Source organism: Saccostrea cucullata, unplaced genomic scaffold (assembly GCF_032062105.1).
Source record: "Saccostrea cucullata isolate Sc308-1 unplaced genomic scaffold, CSIRO_AGI_Scuc_v1 ctg102, whole genome shotgun sequence".
NCBI classification, from domain to species: Eukaryota; Metazoa; Mollusca; class Bivalvia; order Ostreida; family Ostreidae; genus Saccostrea; species Saccostrea cuccullata.
In genome coordinates, this window is record NW_026938483.1 from 210,480 (window position 1) to 230,450 (window position 19,971).

The 19,971-nt window shown below is 34.9% G+C and overlaps 1 protein-coding gene across 1 annotated transcript; it reads left to right on the top strand.

Moving 5' to 3' along the window:
• The first annotated feature begins 16,094 nt into the window (after positions 1-16,094).
• On the top strand, positions 16,095-18,409 carry LOC134250411 (uncharacterized). Its single transcript, XM_062732770.1, has 3 exons — positions 16,095-16,456; positions 16,584-16,757; positions 18,057-18,409. Exons 1-3 carry the CDS (start codon positions 16,156-16,158, stop codon positions 18,158-18,160), a joined length of 579 nt encoding a protein of 192 aa, XP_062588754.1. The 5' UTR covers positions 16,095-16,155; the 3' UTR covers positions 18,161-18,409.
• Positions 18,410-19,971: the final 1,562 nt, after the last annotated feature.

Here is a 19,971-nt window from a genome sequence, read left to right on the forward strand (position 1 = left end):
ATTACCAAATTTTGAATTCGTTATAATGAAATCAACAAATGTGCTATAACAGATTAAATTCATTATTTTAAATTAAATTCGTTACATCGAATTCCAAATTATTTTTGATAGGTTTCAAATTATGTAATCATCCCAATCTTTGCTACATTATTTAAATACCAGAAGTCTTTATCGAGACTGTAGCTCTACTGGTTTGTACTTATAACAAAGGAAGAGAAAAGAAACCATTGCCATATTTAGGAGGAGTAGCAATTTAAAGGAATTTCATAGAAATTCTATTTTTAGTAACCATGGCAACACCGTTCATCGAAATCAAAAACCGATGCATAAAATTATGTATCTTAATATTGTCTATTTGTGTGCCAAGTTACATTGAAATATTTCCATTTCTATTTTTTTCTCTGTGATAACTCTTTGAAAGTTGACGGAGTTTATTTCTTGATAATTCTGCCGGAATGTAAATTAGGCAGGTCGATAGGTCAGGAGCTAAGGAGGCCTAATACGCATGCAATTTTCGTGCGCATCTGTCTCTGTGTCTGACGCTAATGAGGCCAAATATGCATGTAAATCTCGTGCGGCTGCCTTTGTGTTTGACGTCAGTGGGCGAGGACTATTGAAATTGGCATGGAAGTCCTTGTGTGATTTAAGTCTATGTCTACATTTTTAAAGTTTAAATCTATAATTTTATTTCACAATGAAATGAAAATATAAGGAATCACTGTCTAGTTTTGAGAGTATGCCAGGGACATCAACAATAGTGGGAAACATGGGATAATTTTAGCATAACGGGCTTCGCCTGTTATGCAAATTATCCCATGTTTCCCACTATTGTTGATGCCCTGGCATACTCTCAAAACTAGACAGTGATTCCTTAAATCAGATCAAAACTGTAGGAGTAGCGTTTTTAAGGAATTTCATAGAAATTCTATTTTTTTGTAACCATACCAACACCATTCATTGAAATCAAAAACCGTACACTAAATTATGTGTCATAGTGTAGTCTACTTGTGTGCCAAGTTATATTGAAATCATACCAAATTTATAGGAGGAGTAGCGTTTTAAAGAAATTTCAAGGACATTTCTGTTTTCAATAACCATGGCAACACCGTTCCTTGAAATCAAAAACTGATGCACTCTATTACGTATCTTAGTGTATTCTACTTGTGTGCCAAGTTATATTGAAATCAGACCATAACTGTAGAAGGAATAGCGATTTAAAGGAAGTTCACCGAAATTTCTATTTTTAGTAACCATGGCCATCGAAATCAAAAACCAATGCACTAAATTATGTATCTTAGTGTAATCTACTTGTGTGACAAATTTTATTGAAATCAGACCAAAACTGTGGGAGGAGTAGCGTTTTAAAGGAATTTTCATAGAAGTTTCTAATTTTAGTAACCATGGAAACACTGTTCATCGAAATCAAAAACCGATGCAATAAATTATGTATCTCAGTGTAGTCTACTTGTGTGCCAAGTTATATTGAAATCAGACCAAAACTATAGGAGGAATAGCGTTTTAAAGAAATTTCTATTTTTAGCAACCATGGCAACACCGTTCATTGAAATCAAAAACTGATGCACTACATTATGTATCTTAGTGTAGTTTACTTGTGTGCCAAGTTATATTCAAATTAGACCAAAACTGTAGGAGTAGCATTTCGAAAAATTGTTTACAGACAGACGGGCAGAAAGACAGCTAGACAGACCGACGGACTGACGACGGACACTTTACTATCGCATAAGCTTTTCTGGTCCCTGACCAGTAGAGCTAAAATCATTTGAATGAATTCAGTTTTTTTTATTAGCTCTACTGGTCAGAGACCAGAAGAGCTTTGCGATAGTAATGCGTCCGGAGTCCGTCCGTATATCTGTCTGTCTGAAATTCTGTCTGTAAACACTTTTTCAAAACGCTACTCCTCCTACAATTTTAGTCTGATTTCAGTATTACTTGGCACACAAGTAGACTACACTAAGATACATAGAATAGTGCATCGGTTATTAATTTCTATGAACGGTGTTGCCATAGTGACTAAAAATAGAAATTTCTGTGAAATTCCTTAAAAACGCTACTCCTTCTACAGTTTTGGTTTGATTTCAATATAACTTGGCACACAAGTAGACTACACTAAGATACAAAGAATAGTGCATCGGTTTTTGATTTCGATGAACGGTGTTGCCATGGTTACTAAAAATAGAATTTTCTGTGAAATTCCTGAAAAATGCTACTCTTTCTACAGTTTTGGTCTGATTTCAATATAACATAGTACACAAGTAGACTACACTAAGATACATAGAATAGTGCATCGGTTTTTGATTTCGATGAACGGTGTTGCCATGGTTACTAAAAATAGAATTTTCTGTGAAATTCCTTTAAAACGCTACTCCTTCTACAGTTTTGGTCTGATTACAATATAACTTGGCACACATGTAGACTACACTAAGATACATAGAATAGTGCATCGGTTTTTGATTTCGATCAACGGTGTTGCCATGGTTTCTAAAAATAGAATTTTCTGTGAAATTCTTTTAAATCGCTACTCCTTCTACAGTTTTAGTTTGATTTCAAAATAAGTTGGCACACAAGTAGACTACACAAAGATACATAAAATAGTGCAATGCTTTTTGATAAGTACAAACCAGTAGAGCTACAGTCTTGACAGAGACTTCTGGTTGTTAATCGGATTGCTATACAATAAACCCAAAAGTCAAAGACTTGTGGTATAACTAGAGGTACTGTGAGCAATGAGCTCACTAAATGATACCCCCGCCCCCCATATGAATATAATGGCAGTGTCCATGTTTTGCTCTGGAAAATCCAAAATATATGTCAGATCAAAAAGTAAAATAGGAGGTGCACAATGGCAATACGTAATGAAGATTCTGTGAAAGTTTCATTAAATTTCCTTCAGTGGTATGAGAAGAGTTGCGGATAAGAGATGGGTACCCCAAAGCGTAACAGGCGGACGGACGGAAATACCGATTACTATATACCCTCCCACTTTTCAAGCGGGGGTATAAAAATAGTATAGTTATATTCATTACTCCAGCAAATGCAAAATTCGCCGGAACAAGTAACAATCGTCTTTCAATAAAGATGAGTAGAGGAATAATGTCGAAAGAAATATACAAGTGAGTGATTTCCAATTTTGAGCCTGATAAGGGCATATGAGAACAACATCAAACATAAAAAGACTAGAGGTACTGTGAGCGATGAGCTCACTAAATGATACCCCCCGCCTCCCATATGGTTATAACTGGTGAAAAAGTCCATGTTTTCCTGTGGCCGGGAAACCCAAAATATGTGTCGAATCAAAAAGTAAAATAGGAGGTGCACAATGGCAATATGTAATGAAGATTCTGTGAAAGTTTCATCAAATTTCATTCAGTGGTATGAGAGGAGTTGCGGATAAGAGATGGGTACCCCAAAGCGTAACAGACGGACGGACGGACGGAAGGACGTACAGACGGACGGACGGAATTAACGATTACTATATACCCTCCCGCTTTTCAAGCGGGGGGTATAAAAATACAGTGTAAACAAATTATACATGTAGGACAAGAGATCTAAAAGATTGATGCATGTAACAAAGTTTGAGACATCAATCATAACTAGAGGTACTGTGAGCAATGAGCTCACTAAATGATACCCCCCGCCTCCCATAATGTCCATGTGTTGCTATATATTGTTTTATAAAGAGGAATAACTCATCCTATCAAATGTTATCCAGAAGCTTCTATATGTGACACATAGGTAAATATATAATAGCAATGTCCATGTTTTGCTATGGGAAACTTAAAATACGTGTCGAATAAAATCAAAAAGTAAAATAGGAGGTGCACAATGGCAATATGTAATGAAGATTCTGTGAAAGTTTCATCAAATTTCATTCAGTGGTATGAGAGGAGTTGCGGATAAGAGATGGGTACCCCAAAGCGTAACAGACGGACGGACGGACGGACGGAAGGACGTACAGACGGACGGACGGAATTAACGATTACTATATACCCTCCCGCTTTTCAAGCGGGGGGTATAAAAAAATACAGTGTAAACAGATTATACATGTAGGACAAGAGATCTAAAAGATTGATGCATGTAACAAAGTTTGAGACATCAATCATAACTAGAGGTACTGTGAGCAATGAGCTCACTAAATGATACCCCCCGCCTCCCATAATGTCCATGTGTTGCTATATATTGTTTTATAAAGAGGAATAACTCATCCTATCAAATGTTATCCAGAAGCTTCTATATGTGACACATAGGTAAATATATAATAGCAATGTCCATGTTTTGCTATGGGAAACTTAAAATACGTGTCGAATAAAAAAGTAAAATAGGAGGTGCACAATGGCAATATGTAATCAAGATTCTGTGTAAGTTTCATTAAATTTCACTCAGTAGTATAAGAGGAGTTGCGGATAAGAGATAAAGCGTAACAGACGGACGGACGGACGGAAATACCGATTACTATATACCCTCCCACTTTTCAAGCGGGGGGTATAATGATATATATATTCTGCAAAACAATTTACTATTTTTATATTTCATGAGCCACACAAATTTATTTTTATTTGATAATGAGGATTAATTTAATTTACATTTTGAATGTAATCTTTAGTTCTTTTCTGTGCGATGCCAAGAACAATCAAATTTGAAATAATTTTGGTCTTCTATTTATTTTGAGGCAGAGGTGCAATTTCTACATTTTAGATCTACAATAGGAATATTATACATTTATTGCATGTCATGATGATAGTGAGTGAGACATTAAGATTTCTTCGCCCATGAAAAATCACATTCTTCGAGTGCAACGACCGAGGGGAATATGATTTTTCATAGGCGAGGGTAAGAAATCTTAATGTTTCCCGAACATTCATGCAACAATTTTTAGCCAGGCTTATTGCTCAAAGAGCAATTGCCGGCTTATGTGATCTTGTTCAAGACAGGATGTTAACCCCATAGTCGCCATTTTAAAGTTACGTGTAAAAATATAGTTCTTACTCTCAACCGCTTTTGAGATAATACAAACGCTAAATAAAGCAACAAAAATAAAACGAAGTTTTATCTAAATAAATAAACATATTTAGTACCTTTGAAAAGTTCAGTCTTAAGTCAAAGAACATAGTTTATTGGTATAAGGAGTTTTGATAATCAGTGTTACATGTATCTTAGTTCTCTACACATACGAAGAAAAGCAGGAGAGGGAACCAGACTCGCCTGTTTGTTTATTTTCAGTTGCGGTACCAGATTAATTCTGATTCTGACAAAATCGGACCGTGGTATTAGGATAGAAACTCACTGTCAGTGTCTTATCATTTATTGATAGATTTAAAATGATTTTTTCATCAGAATTTTAAATCTGATATTCTTTTTTTTTTATCTGTTAATTCAATATGATTCATGTAAGAAATTCATAATGATTCTACTCTGTAAATGAGCCCGGCTCTCTGTACTTCTAAGTACTTTGATTCTATTATACCGGATCAAGCACAATGCACGAAATATAAAGAAAATCCAAAATCCAATAAATAAAGTAAACATTAAAAAAATTTTATTAATCACGACAATATTTTACAACAAATGACTTATAGCATGACAATATTTTAAACTAATACACAATAAATTTGGTAATAACAACGTGATATTTGTTTTCTTTTCCTTTTTACTGAATGCTCGTAAAAATAATTATATGATGACATGCAACATTTTAAAAGAAAAAGCAAGAACTTAGAAGCCCCCGGACAAGCTCGCCTAACCTACTTGTTCTTGTGGATAAAGTTAAAGAAACAGATTTAAGCAATCCTTGTCAAAGAAAACTTTTATCCGATTTGCTCAAAATTGGTTTTCTGATAAAAAAGTGTACAAAATAATTCATAAAAATATGGGCTTATAGACGATACAATAGACAACATATCAAACAAGGATACAATTGACAACATATCAAACAAGAGGCCCACAGGCCTTATAGGAGTAGGTCACTTAAATCAGGTGACCTAAAAAGCTAATCTGACCCTTTTGTTCCACTTTTCAAAGTATAAATGCAGACTATCCAAAGTGAAAAAAGACCGCTTGCCACCTGATCCCACCTCTGATGTTTAAGAGTTTCGTGTTTGCTCCTTGATTGAACGCGGGCTTTTGAGCTTGAATACTTTTAGTTATCCCCATGTAACGTATTTCTTTTCTGTAGTGACTGTCCAAATTGAAAAGGTGGAGATAACGAAAATGTAATGTTAAAAAAAAATCTACCAGCTAGAAAAATCTATGAATAGATGTAAACTTGAAGCCGAGGAAATCCCACTTCAATCTAATAATAATTAGCATAATATCCAAAAAATAAAATTTACGATGTCAAAGTTAAATTATTCGTGAATCTCTTTTAATTACGATGTCATGTTTAGGATTCAAAGTTGATCCTTTTAATTATGTCAAAGTTAAATCATGGGATCTCTTTTCATCACGATGTCAAAGTTGAATTAGTCGTGGGATCTCTTTTAATCACAATGTCAAAGTTGAATTAGTCGTGGGATCTCTTTTCATCACGATGTCAAAGTTGAATTAGTCGTGGGATCTCTTTTAATCACAATGTCAAAGTTGAATTAGTCGTGGGATCGATGTCAAAGTTGATTTAGTCATCTCTCTTAATCACGATGTCATCTCGATGTCAAAGTTGATTTCACGATGTCAAAGTTGAATTAGTTGTGGGATCTCTTTTAATTACGATGTCAAAGTTGAGTAAGTCGTGGGATCCTTTTAATTACGATGTCAAAGTTGAATTAGTCGTGTGATTTCTTAATTACGATGTTAAAATTTGAATGAGTGGTGGGATCTCTTTTAATTACGATGTCAAAGTAGAATTAGCCGTGGGATCTCTTTTAATCACGGTGTCAAAGTTGAACTAGTCGTGGGATCTCTTTTAATCACGATGTCAAAGTTGATTTAGTCGTGGGATCTCTTTTAATCACGATGTCAAAGTTGATTTAGTCGTGGGATCTCTCTTAATCAAGATATCAAAGTTGAATTAGCCGTGGGATCTCTTTTAATCACGGTGTCAAAGTTGAACTAGTCGTGGGATCTCTTTTAATTACGAAGTTAAAATTGAATTGGTCGTGGGATCTCTTTTAAGGTCAGACGAAACGTTCCTAAAAAATATATAATTTTTCCTATGAATTTGTCATTGAGGAATAGGTAATTAAACAAGATTCTTTACAAAAATACGGGTACCTTACCAGGCATTTGGACAAGATACCACAGGGGCATATTTCTTATATAACCCTCGTGGGTAATCAACTGAATGGCCTTTATCAACATTTTTGGAGGACTTAAATTTAAAAACATTTTAAAACCAATTTAGAAATCAGAAGAGAATGACAAAATAAATATGAATAATTGAGATAATACCAAGAGATACAAAACATATATTTGAGGAATGTGTCATCTGACCTTGATTACGATGTCAAAGTTGAATTAGTCGAGGGATATCTTTTAATGGACTTCCTGGAAATCAATCTCACTCCGAAGGCTAAGAATATAAATAAACCTTGTGAACCAGTGATTAGGATCTGCAAGTAAGAGAACAACTGAATCTGGAAAAACTGATGCAGAAAACCAAAAACCCACGCCCCTCCCGTTAAGGTGGACAATCTGCAGAAAATCAAAAGCATCTGTCTGTCAGTGCCCTGCTTTAAAACAGGCGTGACCCTTTTGAGATTGATCTCACGGACTGTTAGAATAAACATGAAGACATTCAGAGTTACCATAACGGCTAATGGAATGGCGAAGGTGTAGATTATCATATCTGTTCTTGAAATATAGCAAGTAAACATCGAATAACCGTAACTGGAATCCTGATATACAAAAACACATATCAGTATATTCGAAGAAACCATCAAAGTTGGAATAAGAAAACTGCAAAATATATTGAGCATTAATCGACGTCCAACGCTCTGAGATTCCGCCTTCTTTGCTGTCAAGTATGTCAACGCACGGAAGATTGGAAGAGAGGAGACCGTCATCCACACCATAACAGACAGCCACAGGAAGTGAGAGAGCGCCCCCACCGTCACACACAGTGTGGGATAGAGAGAAGCGACCCTGGATAAGGTATAGACGGTGTTAGCCAAAAATAACGTGATGGACAAGCCTACCATATTGAATCCATGCAGGTGTTTGATTTCATCAAATATGACAAAGGTGACCACGGAGCCCAGACACCCAACAGAGGACAAGGACAGGCAAACTACAGATAAAATCCTTTCCTCTGTCAACGATGCTGCAGATATACTTGCTCTCTCAAGGTACTGACTTAGACAGACCTCTACTTGACTTCTGTCCGAGGACTCCTTAAAATATCGAGATTCCAAACAAAATCCGAAGTCAGCAAAACAAAGAGAGAAATTAGATACAACAATATTTGTTTGACTTTTATGTATAACTATTCTCGGACAAATGGTGACTGGAGCAATCGTCGTAATGACAGGCGAACCATTGTCTGTGCACTTTAGCGTTTTATTTTTACCTTTTAATTTGAAAAGGCCATATAGAGCGTCTTGAGACATGGGGTCCCGAAAGTACTCCGGGACGCTCTCCCCGTGTGTGAAATGTCCAGGCACGGAGGGACTATACGTGGATTTAAAGGATTTACTGATCGTTTCAATTTCAAAGTTATTGTGCAAACTTTTTGTAACTGTAATTTTTTCAATCATTTTTTTCACAAATTTCTTTAAATCGTGAAACTCACTTACACTAAGCTTTAATGTAGACCATAAGAGAAGAGATGTCTGACGTATTAAGTGCAACCCTTGGGAAAGAAGTCATAGTCTGAGCAAAACATAAATGTTTCAAGATCTCCTGATCTATTATTAAATTTAAAAAAGTTATCTGATAATCAAACAGCCGTACATTATTTGGAATTTTTTTTGCTTTCAGTATTAGATTAACCTCGTACATTTGTTGATTAATTTGTTTGTGAATTGGAACACATTCAGAGTTTTCATATTTCAGCCTGTCTCCACATACCACTTGATGACAGGTTTTCTGAAAATAATAAATGGAAAATTGAAAAGATATGAGTAATAATAACAGTAAATATTCTCAAGATTCTATACAATGTAAATTTTGCTTTAGGCAGGTGATACAAACAAACTTTTGTCAAAAAAATTGAAAATAACAACTTAGGTCATGTTTTGTTGAGTAAAATGAATAGGTTTCACGCATAGTTTTTTTAATTCAAAATTTCACTTAAATGGGATTTGAAGTGAAAAATATTTGTATAGATTGATAAGGCTGGTTTCAGGGAGGCAGACTTTTTAACATCAAAGAAGGTTTAACATTTATTTATAATCTTAATTTTTCATTTGCATCCCTATCAATGAAATTAGGCCTAAAAATATATACCAATCCATGCATCCATTTTTTGTTTGTTTCATTTGTCCTTAAAGCATGAATTTTTACTAATTATAGGTAGATGCCCCGTTAAAGTAAATTGCAACTTGTATTAAGCTACCATCGACAGATTTACTGTGAATGTGTAATGAGTGGACAGGGTAAATGTATATTATGTAATTCCGTTTTTGAAAGAAAATTAGATAGGCTAATAAAAGATACCTACAGACAATTCAAAATGTCAACAAGTACAGTTAATTACGTAGTATTTTCCTCATTATTGTATAGAAAACAAGGAGCTATCAAAATTAAAATTTTAATGAAAGGTTACATATTTTCAAATTTGTTTTGGTTGTTAGACACAAATTAAGATCCATTGAAAAAAAAAATCACATTTCAATAGCTTGTCACCATGACGAAAACAATGAACAGTGATATCGGATGATAGTAGAAGGTAAAAAATATCGTGAAAAGACAGACCTAATTTTGAGGATTTTCATAGCAAATAAATATTCACCAACCACGAAATGGGCACGAATATCACTTAATCAAATATGACTGTGTTTCTTATACAGATCTTGCGGATCTTAGATTTTATCATACAAAAGATTCGTCATTGCTATACTTACCAATAACGGGTCGTACATTGCGCATCTCTGGTTAGCCCCTTCCTCCTTATAGACCCCCCTAAAATCCAGTAAAGCTGAGAACGAGGCCAGATGGTCGGAGTCCAAATAAAATTCCTCAATACATTCTGTTACCAGCTCTGAAGTCCAGTTCTTAACATTGCACATGGCACAGAATATGTTTTTATATATTTCATGAATTCTAACCCGAATTTCTTTGCAATGAGTATACGGATCGACGTAATCCATGCTGCAGCCTTTTTCGATGCTAGCATTGTAGACTCCCCATTCCCCCGTATAATTGCATTGCTTAATGTATGAGGCCTCTTTAATACAGAAGTTAGTGCTGTCTTCGTGTACGAAGGATGGTGGATTGAAATATATATTACACGTTGATAATGGGGCAAATATCAGTTTCTGTAATTCTTCGACGGAGTTAAGTTGAAAAACGTCGGCTGGCGACTTGCAGTTCACCTGTGTCTCCCAGACGACCAAAGACTCTGGAAGCTCTGAATTACAAAGGGCACAGTCCAGATTCTTAAAAGTTTCGTTTGAATGTAACGAAGTCACGGGTTGAAACGCGCGAAAATCGTTTTTATGATCAAGTCCTTGACATTTTTTGATAAGTTCTTCATTGGTAGACTCAGTTGGGCATTTGGAAATCATGAAATAACCGTGTGTATCCTTACCATAGGAATTTATCGTGGGTTTTACGCATTCTAGAGAAATGTTGTTATAACGAGAAGGTGTGAAAAAGTTATGATCTTTGTAAGTTATAAAAGAAGGGGTGTTCGTCAGATTTTGGAGATACTGTCGCCAAGGACAACAGTTATTCTTCCGATGACATTCATCATTACAGCTACAATAGGAGCAGCTGCGTACTTTCAGTTTGTACGTGTAGTTTCGTTTGAACTGGTCTCCAAAACACATATCCTGGTTTGGACAGAAAAGAAGGTGCGCGGAAACATACGTCTTTATTGTCTTATTTTGTATCCATGTAGTCATGTTATCAACCAGATTTACTTCTGTATAAGAAACTTTTCTAGCTCTAGTCCCTACCCCAACCATGGGGAAAACTATCGCTTCAACCAAAGGGAGAAAAGTGACACTTGTCCACACAATGAAACGCTGTAAAATTAATATTTATAGATGTAAATACTCAGTAAATTATATTCATCAAGATTAACACTTCAAATCATGAAAAAATGTGCCTCCCTAGAAATATACTCTTCAAAAAAAGAAACACATAGTAGAATTTTAGAGACACATTGAACATAAAGATTATTTAGTTAAATGATGTATTGATAAAACAGAAATGTGGTTAACAACAGGAATACTATTTAAATGCCATAATTACTCAAGAATTTTAAAATCATTGTCAGTTTAAGGTCATTTAAGATCAATATCTGGTATGCTTCCCGCAGACACAAATGATAGCCACCAACGGCATCTAATGGAAGCAAATGTGTGTAATAAAACTGTATAGGAATACTTTGCCACTCCAAATGTAGAGCTTTGGTCAGCTGTTGCAGAGTCTGGGGATGCAATTGTCTTTGGCAAATCATGTCAATCCATTTTGTCCAATGCTGCTTAATTTGGTTTAAATCTGGCGATTTAGATGACTGTGGCAGAAACAGGTTGCTGTTGCTTTGCAAGAATGGGAGTGGCAAACGAGTCGTATGTGACTGTGTATTGTGATATTGAAATAAGGCTCTAGGATGCTGCAAAATTGAATAGGCATGTGTAGGTAGAACATGGTTAGAGTACCTTCTTCCATCAAAGTCCTTTGAAATCGAATCAAATCATATACTACCATTTTCCATATCATTACACTACCACCATCAACTTTTTTAACGTCATGGAGGCAGTTATCTGTCTAACGTTCATTACAAAGCATAAGCTCTCTAAAACTTATAAGAGGATTTCCAGTAAACATTCTGGACTAGTAGCTGAACCAAAATGTTCAGCAGTGATGCTGTGGTCACACTCAATTGATCTGATATCTTTGAAGTCGATATTAGGGATGTTGTAGGGTCGGAACAATGGCATGAATAATCATCTTGCAATAACTCGTAGTCAATTGAAACTGTCTTGTTAGATGATCTGTGCATTTCAGGGATAACTAATGCTTTAGATGACGTCATTGTGTTACATTCATGCAATTAACGTAATCCTCTGAAGTGATGCTGTGCTGCTGATGTCACACGTAGTCTTCCATATTTTTTGCGAACATTGGATGTTCAATGTTAATGGTTTATGTTTTATGGATTAGATATGGCGCTGTACGTAACATTAAAACCTCTTGCAATTGTAGGCTGCGGTACCCCTGCTTCCAATCGCCCATTTCCTTTTTGTGCTATGCAGCATTCAGGTGTAGCATTTTTAGAAAGCGTCAATTTTCAGATAAAACCAGATTCAAAATATCAAGAACCCCCGCTTTTGATAGCCCCTTTGTACCTGAATGAATTGCATCCGAAACCAACAAATGAAAATTGAGATAAAAAATGTTGGGGGAATTTTGCAAAATCAGGTCTTTTGTCTGCGAGACTTGTAGAGTAGCTGTAAAGTTAACAATTGCATTAAAAAAAATCACGCATTTCACTCGAATGCACCATATCCATCTAAAAATAAGGTATGGCAAAACTATCATACATTTTTCAGGGTATTGTTCCTACTATGCGTTTCTTTTTTTTGAAGAGTTTATGATTTAACTGCTAGTATACAAAATTCTTAGGCTCATCAATTTAAAAAAAAATACACTCACTTGTTCAAGACAAAATGTACATACCATTTTTGACATTGCTAAGAATATGGTCCGTATCTTTCAGGATAAATAATAATTCTGGTACCAACTGCCAATTATTTAACCTTTTTTTCCAGGTGCCCGTGTTCACGGGGTATTGGATAACCTGTCACACTTGTGAAATTTTGGCTTATATAGTGTTGATTAAACACTTAAGTTATTCTTATTGTACCCGCATTAATGAGAAAAAGTCACCAAGAAGCACGACTACTCTGAAGAAATTAATTATAAGATGATCTTTTTAAATAATCGTGGCTATATCGTTTATATAAAAAGCAGGTAAAATCATATTTTTCTATTTAACGCTTCATATGTGGATTTAGTTACCCGTTCTGATGAAAAAATCACCAACAAGCCATGTCCTCTCACCGAAGAATAAATTATTCCAGTATGGTGAAAAAAAAAACAATTATTGTAGACATTTGTAATTATGTGAAATTTGACTACGGATCATTTTGTCTACTTGATCAATACATAAGCCTCACAGTGGTTGTGACCGGTCAATAGGGGATGTTCACTCCTCCTGGCCACCTGATCCCGCCGCTGGAATATTACCAGGGTCCATATTATATGCCCTGTTCACATGCCCTAATTGTTTCGTATACGGGGTACCCCCTACTTAAATTTTACCACGTTGTAAAAATAAGTAGGGAAGAATTTGTGTTTTTTCAATTATTGACAATTTGTATCTACACCTTTTACATGAGTATGACGTAGAGATATACCATTACATTATAATGTGTCATCCAGTTTTGGTAGTATGGAACTGTGAGAGGGTTTGGCTGTTTCTGCAATGTATATATTTTTTGTATTTCTAAGTGTCAATATATACAGCTTATTGAATAATATACATGTGGAATATTGACTGGCACTGATTAAACACTCTCCGTATTATTAAAGTTACCAACAATCCACAATCTCTCGCTAAGGGATAATTATTTCAGCGAGAAGAAAAACAGTTACACAAACAGACATTTCTGAAATGACACGTAAACTTATTGCTTCTTCTTCATGATTATGATCCCCAGAATAAGTATTTTCGTGATTCAGAGTTTTTAAGCTCATTTGGAGATCTTAAGGTTCTCTAGATGGTCATCTTGTTTTTTTTTTTAACCTTTATAAACGCAAGATTTTTATTTTTGGATGAGCTAATTATTTTTGATATAATTATATAGGGAAAAAATAATAATAATATGGGGTACCCTATGGCTTTCTATACGTATCATTTGGTTTGTATCCGATTTCCTCACTTAAAAGTATTAACAGCAGTGAAGGCATCGTCGCAAACCACGGCCAAAATGTACGATTCCCTCCCAGGAAAGGGCTATATATGCGGACTCCGGACCGTGATTTTAGACGATGCAGTGAAGGAGAAACTGTCCAACAAATGTTTGAGAAGTACTGAAAATCGGGTGTGGATACTTTAAAACTCCAAGGAAATTCTAAAATATTTATATATGACTCCATACCTTATTACCGTATGTATGGGGTTATTTTCTTTTTATATCAGAAAATAAGCAAGGTGCTTGTGACTAAATTGTCCAATTTTTGTTTTCCCGTAATGACAAGGAACACACGGCGAGTTTGACCAGTCGACAGGGGGATGCTCTCTCCTCCATGACACCTGATCCCACCTCGATTTAAGTCCCGTGGTATCCCAGGGGTCCGTGTTTTGTTGATCTTTTAAGATCGACTACTGTTCTTTATATTCACATTTCTCATTTGCAAATAAATAATTTTTATCTCCCACGGTATATCGAAACTGTGGCAGAAGTTTTACTAGTATTTTTTTTAAAAATTACTTCTTAAATAAAAATGATGTCAAAAAAATGTTAAGAGAAGGTATTTAAAAAATATATGTTTTTGTTCGTATTTAGTAAGGAAAAGTGTCTAAAACTATTTTTTTGATCTTCATGCACTATGCTCACTGGATGTGCAAACACGCACATTTAAAATACGTTTAAAAATACTAGTATTCGTTTTTCAAGTATATCAAGAAAAGACGAAAGAGTTACATTATTGATAACATATAGTGCATATTAGAACAGAACAAGCAAAGAATTGTGGTCCCCCGCTTTCGGTGTCTTTGTGGGTGGGATGTCATTTTTTTATAACGTATTGTGTCAAATCTTGTCAAAGGTAATGCACATGTCAGATATGAAAGCCCTTTCTCTTCTCAATCAAAAGTTATAAGGAAGTGAACCTGAAGGCCCCGTATGACAAAATAGATTAATATATATATTGGTAGTTTCTTAAGAAAAGTCTTGCCACAAGTATTACATACGTGAAGTATGAAAGCCCTGGCCCGAACTGTTCAAAAGTTATGGCCAAGATTAAAGTTTTTTTTTTTAAAAAGTAGGTCAAACTCCAAGGTCAAGGTCAAAGGGTCAAAGTTCTTGGTATCCAATGAAAGGTCTCCTCACAGTGATTACATATGTGAAGTATGAAAGCCCTAGCCCTTACCATTCAAAAGTTATGGCCAAGGTTAAAGTTTTTTCATAAGTATGGAAATCTCCAAGGTCAAGGTCAAAAGGTCAAAGTTGTTGGTATTCATTGAGAGGTCTTGCCACAAAGAATAGATATGCGAAATATGAAAGCCCTAGTATCTACCGTTCAAAAGTTATGGCCAAAGTAAAAGTTTGGAATTTTTGTGTAAAAGTAGGTCAAACTCCAAGGTCAAGTCAAAAGGTCAAATTTGGTGGTACCCAAAGAAAGGTCTTGTCACTAGGAATACACATGTGAAATATGAAAGTCATAGCTCCACTAAATCAAAAGTTATAAGCAAGGTTAAAGTTTTTGTGACGGACAGACAGACAGACTGACTGACAGACTGACAGACGAATGAGATTTAATGTCCCCTCGCTTTCGCGAAAGCGAGGGACAAAAATAGGAAAAAGGTGAGAAAAAAATGGAAAGGGGGGTCAATACCCCAAGTGCCCGTGCTCTATAGCTGCAAATACGAAAAAAAATCAATTTGATGTATTTCGCTTTTTAAGTAATCCAATATTTTTTTAACAGAAGAAGCATATGTTAACAGCTTGTACATCATCCTAAAGACCAAAAGTCAATTTAGAAATGTCAGACAATAGTCTGGGCTCTCTTCTCTTGTTTGCTGACAGACTGATTTAAGTGCTTTAATAAAGCACAGAAGGATTTAGCACCAAGGGATTTCTTCTGAAACTTTTGTCTCTTTTTTGCAAGGGTTATATAGCATTGATTTTAAATCGATCTTAAATCAAACGTTGTCTTTTCAGATATTTTTCTGATAAATGAAATTTAAAAGAACTTTAAATTGGTGAATTTAATCCATTCCTCATATAATTTTTAGCGTTACTCGTGAGGATGGTGTTGTCGAGACTTTTTACTTGTGTTGCTATTCTGCTGATAATGAATAATCCGAGTGTAAAGTCGTTACTTGTAGAGCAGGCGGTCATAAAAAAGAACATCCCGCCAGGCAATGCTTGCTCTAAGCTTCAAAATATGCCCGGGAATGCCGAATGCTTCATACTTTGCTTGACAGAAATGTCGAACTTGCACGCTTTCAGTCGCCGAGTGGACACCGGAGAATGCCGATTTTGTAAGACTCCTGAACAAACCTCATCTGCTCCCATAGATAACTCTACCTGGGAGACCTTTTATCCAGGTGTGTCAAAATATTAAAAAAAAACAAAACAGTTTTGATATGTTTTTCAAGATGTGGTACTTATGATTTCTGCTTTGTTTTTAAATATCAAATTTTATAATAACAATAGTTTTATGGATTTCCCAAGGTATGTGTGGAGATGGTTTTACTTATACGGTGTACAAGGACGAGCCACTTTGTCTCTCTTATATCGTAAGTAAAGTGGATAAAGTAGATGCAAAGCAACATTGTATGAGCCATTCCAGTGATTTAGTATCCATTGGGTCCACGGAGAAACAGAAGATGGTCGTGGGTTTTATTGGTTTGTAGTTTATTTCATTACATCTAAACAAGTCAACTGAGCTGAAAAATGAAGATGTGAATCAATGTTCAAATATTTTAATTGGTGTTTTGCAATCAATTAATTTTTCTCTTTCTTTTGATTTTGATGAACGGTGTTGTCATGTTACTAAAAATAGAAATTTCTGTGAAATTCCTTTAAAACGCTACTCCTCCAATAGTTTGGGTCTGATTTCAATATAACTTGGCACACAAGAAGCCTACACTAAGATGCATAATTTTATTTATTGCTGCCTGTTGCAAAGTTCAAATCCAAGTGCTACTATTCTTTGTTACAGACCAGTAGAGCTACAGTCTCATCATTCATCAGAGATTTCTGGTTGTTTAACTCGAATGTCAACTTCCTGCTTATCCGCGCGTCTGTCGATCTGTACCATTCATAAATTTTCGTTGCGGTTTTCTCAGCAACTACTCATTAAGGATATTTGAAATTTTACCATAGATCTGTCCTTAGCTGAGGCATGTCATGTGATATTCATTTTTGTTCAAATCCACTGTCAACTTCTATCTGTATGTCTGTCCGTACCATACATAACAATTTTTTCGCAGTTTTTTCAGCAATTTCTCATTGCAGATGCTTGAAATCTTAGCACATACTGTAGTAGTACTTTGTTGAAGCATGCCATATGGTTGGATTTTTTGAAATATGAATCTGAGGTCAACTTCCTATTTATCTGTGCATCTGCCCGTCACTAAACTTATGCATATTAACATGATAGTGTATATTCACATCAGAGTGGGGGCATTACTAGTGAGCATTGGCTTACACAGACTTCTTGTTATAAAATATACATGTATATTAATCACTGTTGGATCGTTATCTTCACCTTCTCATTGCGTACTGCTCCAGCTTTAATATGAAACCTGAAAAATGTACATTTAAAACAGATTTTATTTTTGAAGAATATTTAATACAATTTTTAATAGATTCAAGAATCTATGTAAATATGATTTTTAAAATTTTATCTGATCTTTAACCCCCCCCCCCCCCCCCCCCAATCGAGTGTCAAGTTCAACAAAGAAATCATTCAATTTATTGACCAGTATATTACTTTCAACAATAAAAATAAATTATTTTGAAAAATGTTGAAAATTTATTATTCAAGTTCTAATATAACATAGACTGAATTCAACAGCTGAAAGTGTCCGGTAAAATTCCAAGTATAACCCGTTTCAATTTTCTTTTAGCTTTTTGTGAACAGGGTAAATATACTAGTAAATGCATAAACGTACATTAACAAATCTCATTCTTTTCTTCTAGGAGGCACAAGTATTCTAGACATTTGGTTTGAGGGGAATACAGCTGCTGGGTTATTGCCCTTTGTCTGCGAAGCACCTCCAGTGTTCACAACATGGAGAAAATAAAATACGGTGTTCTTGGATTGTTGTTGATGCTGCTGAGTTTGAACTCGTCTTGGTGTTCGTATTCTGTGTTACTTGGAAGAATGATTTATCAATATATGTATTTATCATTGAATTTTGTAGTAAAAGGTAAAACAAGTAACTGTAGATGATAATGTCAGTCTCTGTTATAAGTTGTTTTATCATTTAGATGTCACACACACTGCAGATTGCTGTCATACAATAGACTGAATTTCAACATCCTTTAAAAGCAAAAACTACTTGTAAATAAAAAAAATTCTTGCCCGCATCGTAGCTTTTTGTATACTTTTAAGTTTAATCTAAGACAGACCTCCCTTAGTTCTTGGGGAAAAATGTGACAAGAAAAGGAAAAAATGTCCAGTTATGCAAATCCCAAGTTTTTTCATGCTTAGCTTCCGAGTGCGCCTTGGTTAGGGACACCCTATATCAGAAAAAAACTAAAATCAGGATACCTAAAATTAATTATGCTGGTCAAAATCTTTAAATTTTGTCAATTTCTTAAATAAGATGTCTACCTTATATGATATTATTTTGCTGAAGAGTATATCTTTCTACGAGAAAGAAAGATTAATGAAATTAATTCCTTTAAATGATGTCATTAATCTGAATAAATAAAAAGGCTCTGTGTGTGGGGTTTTTTTTTTAATTTATTACTTTTTTGCGAATAAGTAGGTAGGTTGTTTGAAAGATTAGTGCGATGTAGAGGGAATGTCAATGTAAGTGCCCCCTCTATAGGAGTACAGAAAACTCATTTTCATGCTTAAAATACATAAAAGAATAGGCAAGAGACGTTTTCCAGTGGAGGACTTTGTTATACAAACAAAATTAAACAAAGGATGACTGCACTTAACGCTGTGTTTTGGGTCTTTTTCGATCGCTTCTGTTGCTTTTAAATGTTAACTTCATTTCACTTTTATATATTTACTACAGAAGTATGTCCATTGACACCTAATTAAAATGTTAAAAATAATTTTAGACTGTAATACAATAATTAATTTCATGTTTTTGTCCTTTCGGTTTTTCGAATACAGAGAATTAACACTTATCTGCCCTTGATTAAACATTGTGTAAGTATAAGGGGAGGGGCTAACATCGTAAGAATGGATCTAAAATTAGACTGGATGCATAACAATGACGTTTTTTATGAAATACGAGATCTTTATTTTCCATCTTGCTATTTATTCTGTAATTACAAAGATTTAAAACGTATGAGCCCATCCATGTAAGTAAAAAATACTTTAAATCGATGGCTGACTATTCAACGTGTTCGAAAACAGTGTCTTAGTTATCACAGAACATGCTATCAATAAGTCACGTGACGATATCACGTGGTGAATTATAATATTCAACGTGTCACAGCCCTTGGTTACAACAGGGAGAGCTGGTATAAGAAGAAGCAGTTTTTTTCTCTTTTTAACCATGAGCGCATGTTTGTCTATTAATCTCCTTTTAATACAACATTACTTATGCAAATATACGAGGGCCGTTCAAAAATTACGCGGATTTGTTGCACAGAAAAAATATTTGACCACATATAATCGAGCAAAATGTCACACATAATAAAAAAGAATCTTTACTTATATGGTTTTCAAAATTTCATATCAAAATGTTGTAAATTAGTATCAATTTTAAGTGATTTTTCATGACATATCTTTAAGTCACGGAGCAGCAAAATCTTCGACGTCACGGGCATTATAAAAAAATATGTGATTAAGCTTTCATTTTCTCAACATTTTCCCAAGAGTATCTGTACAGTTTGAGTTGCCTTATCTACTCAACATCCAAACACCATT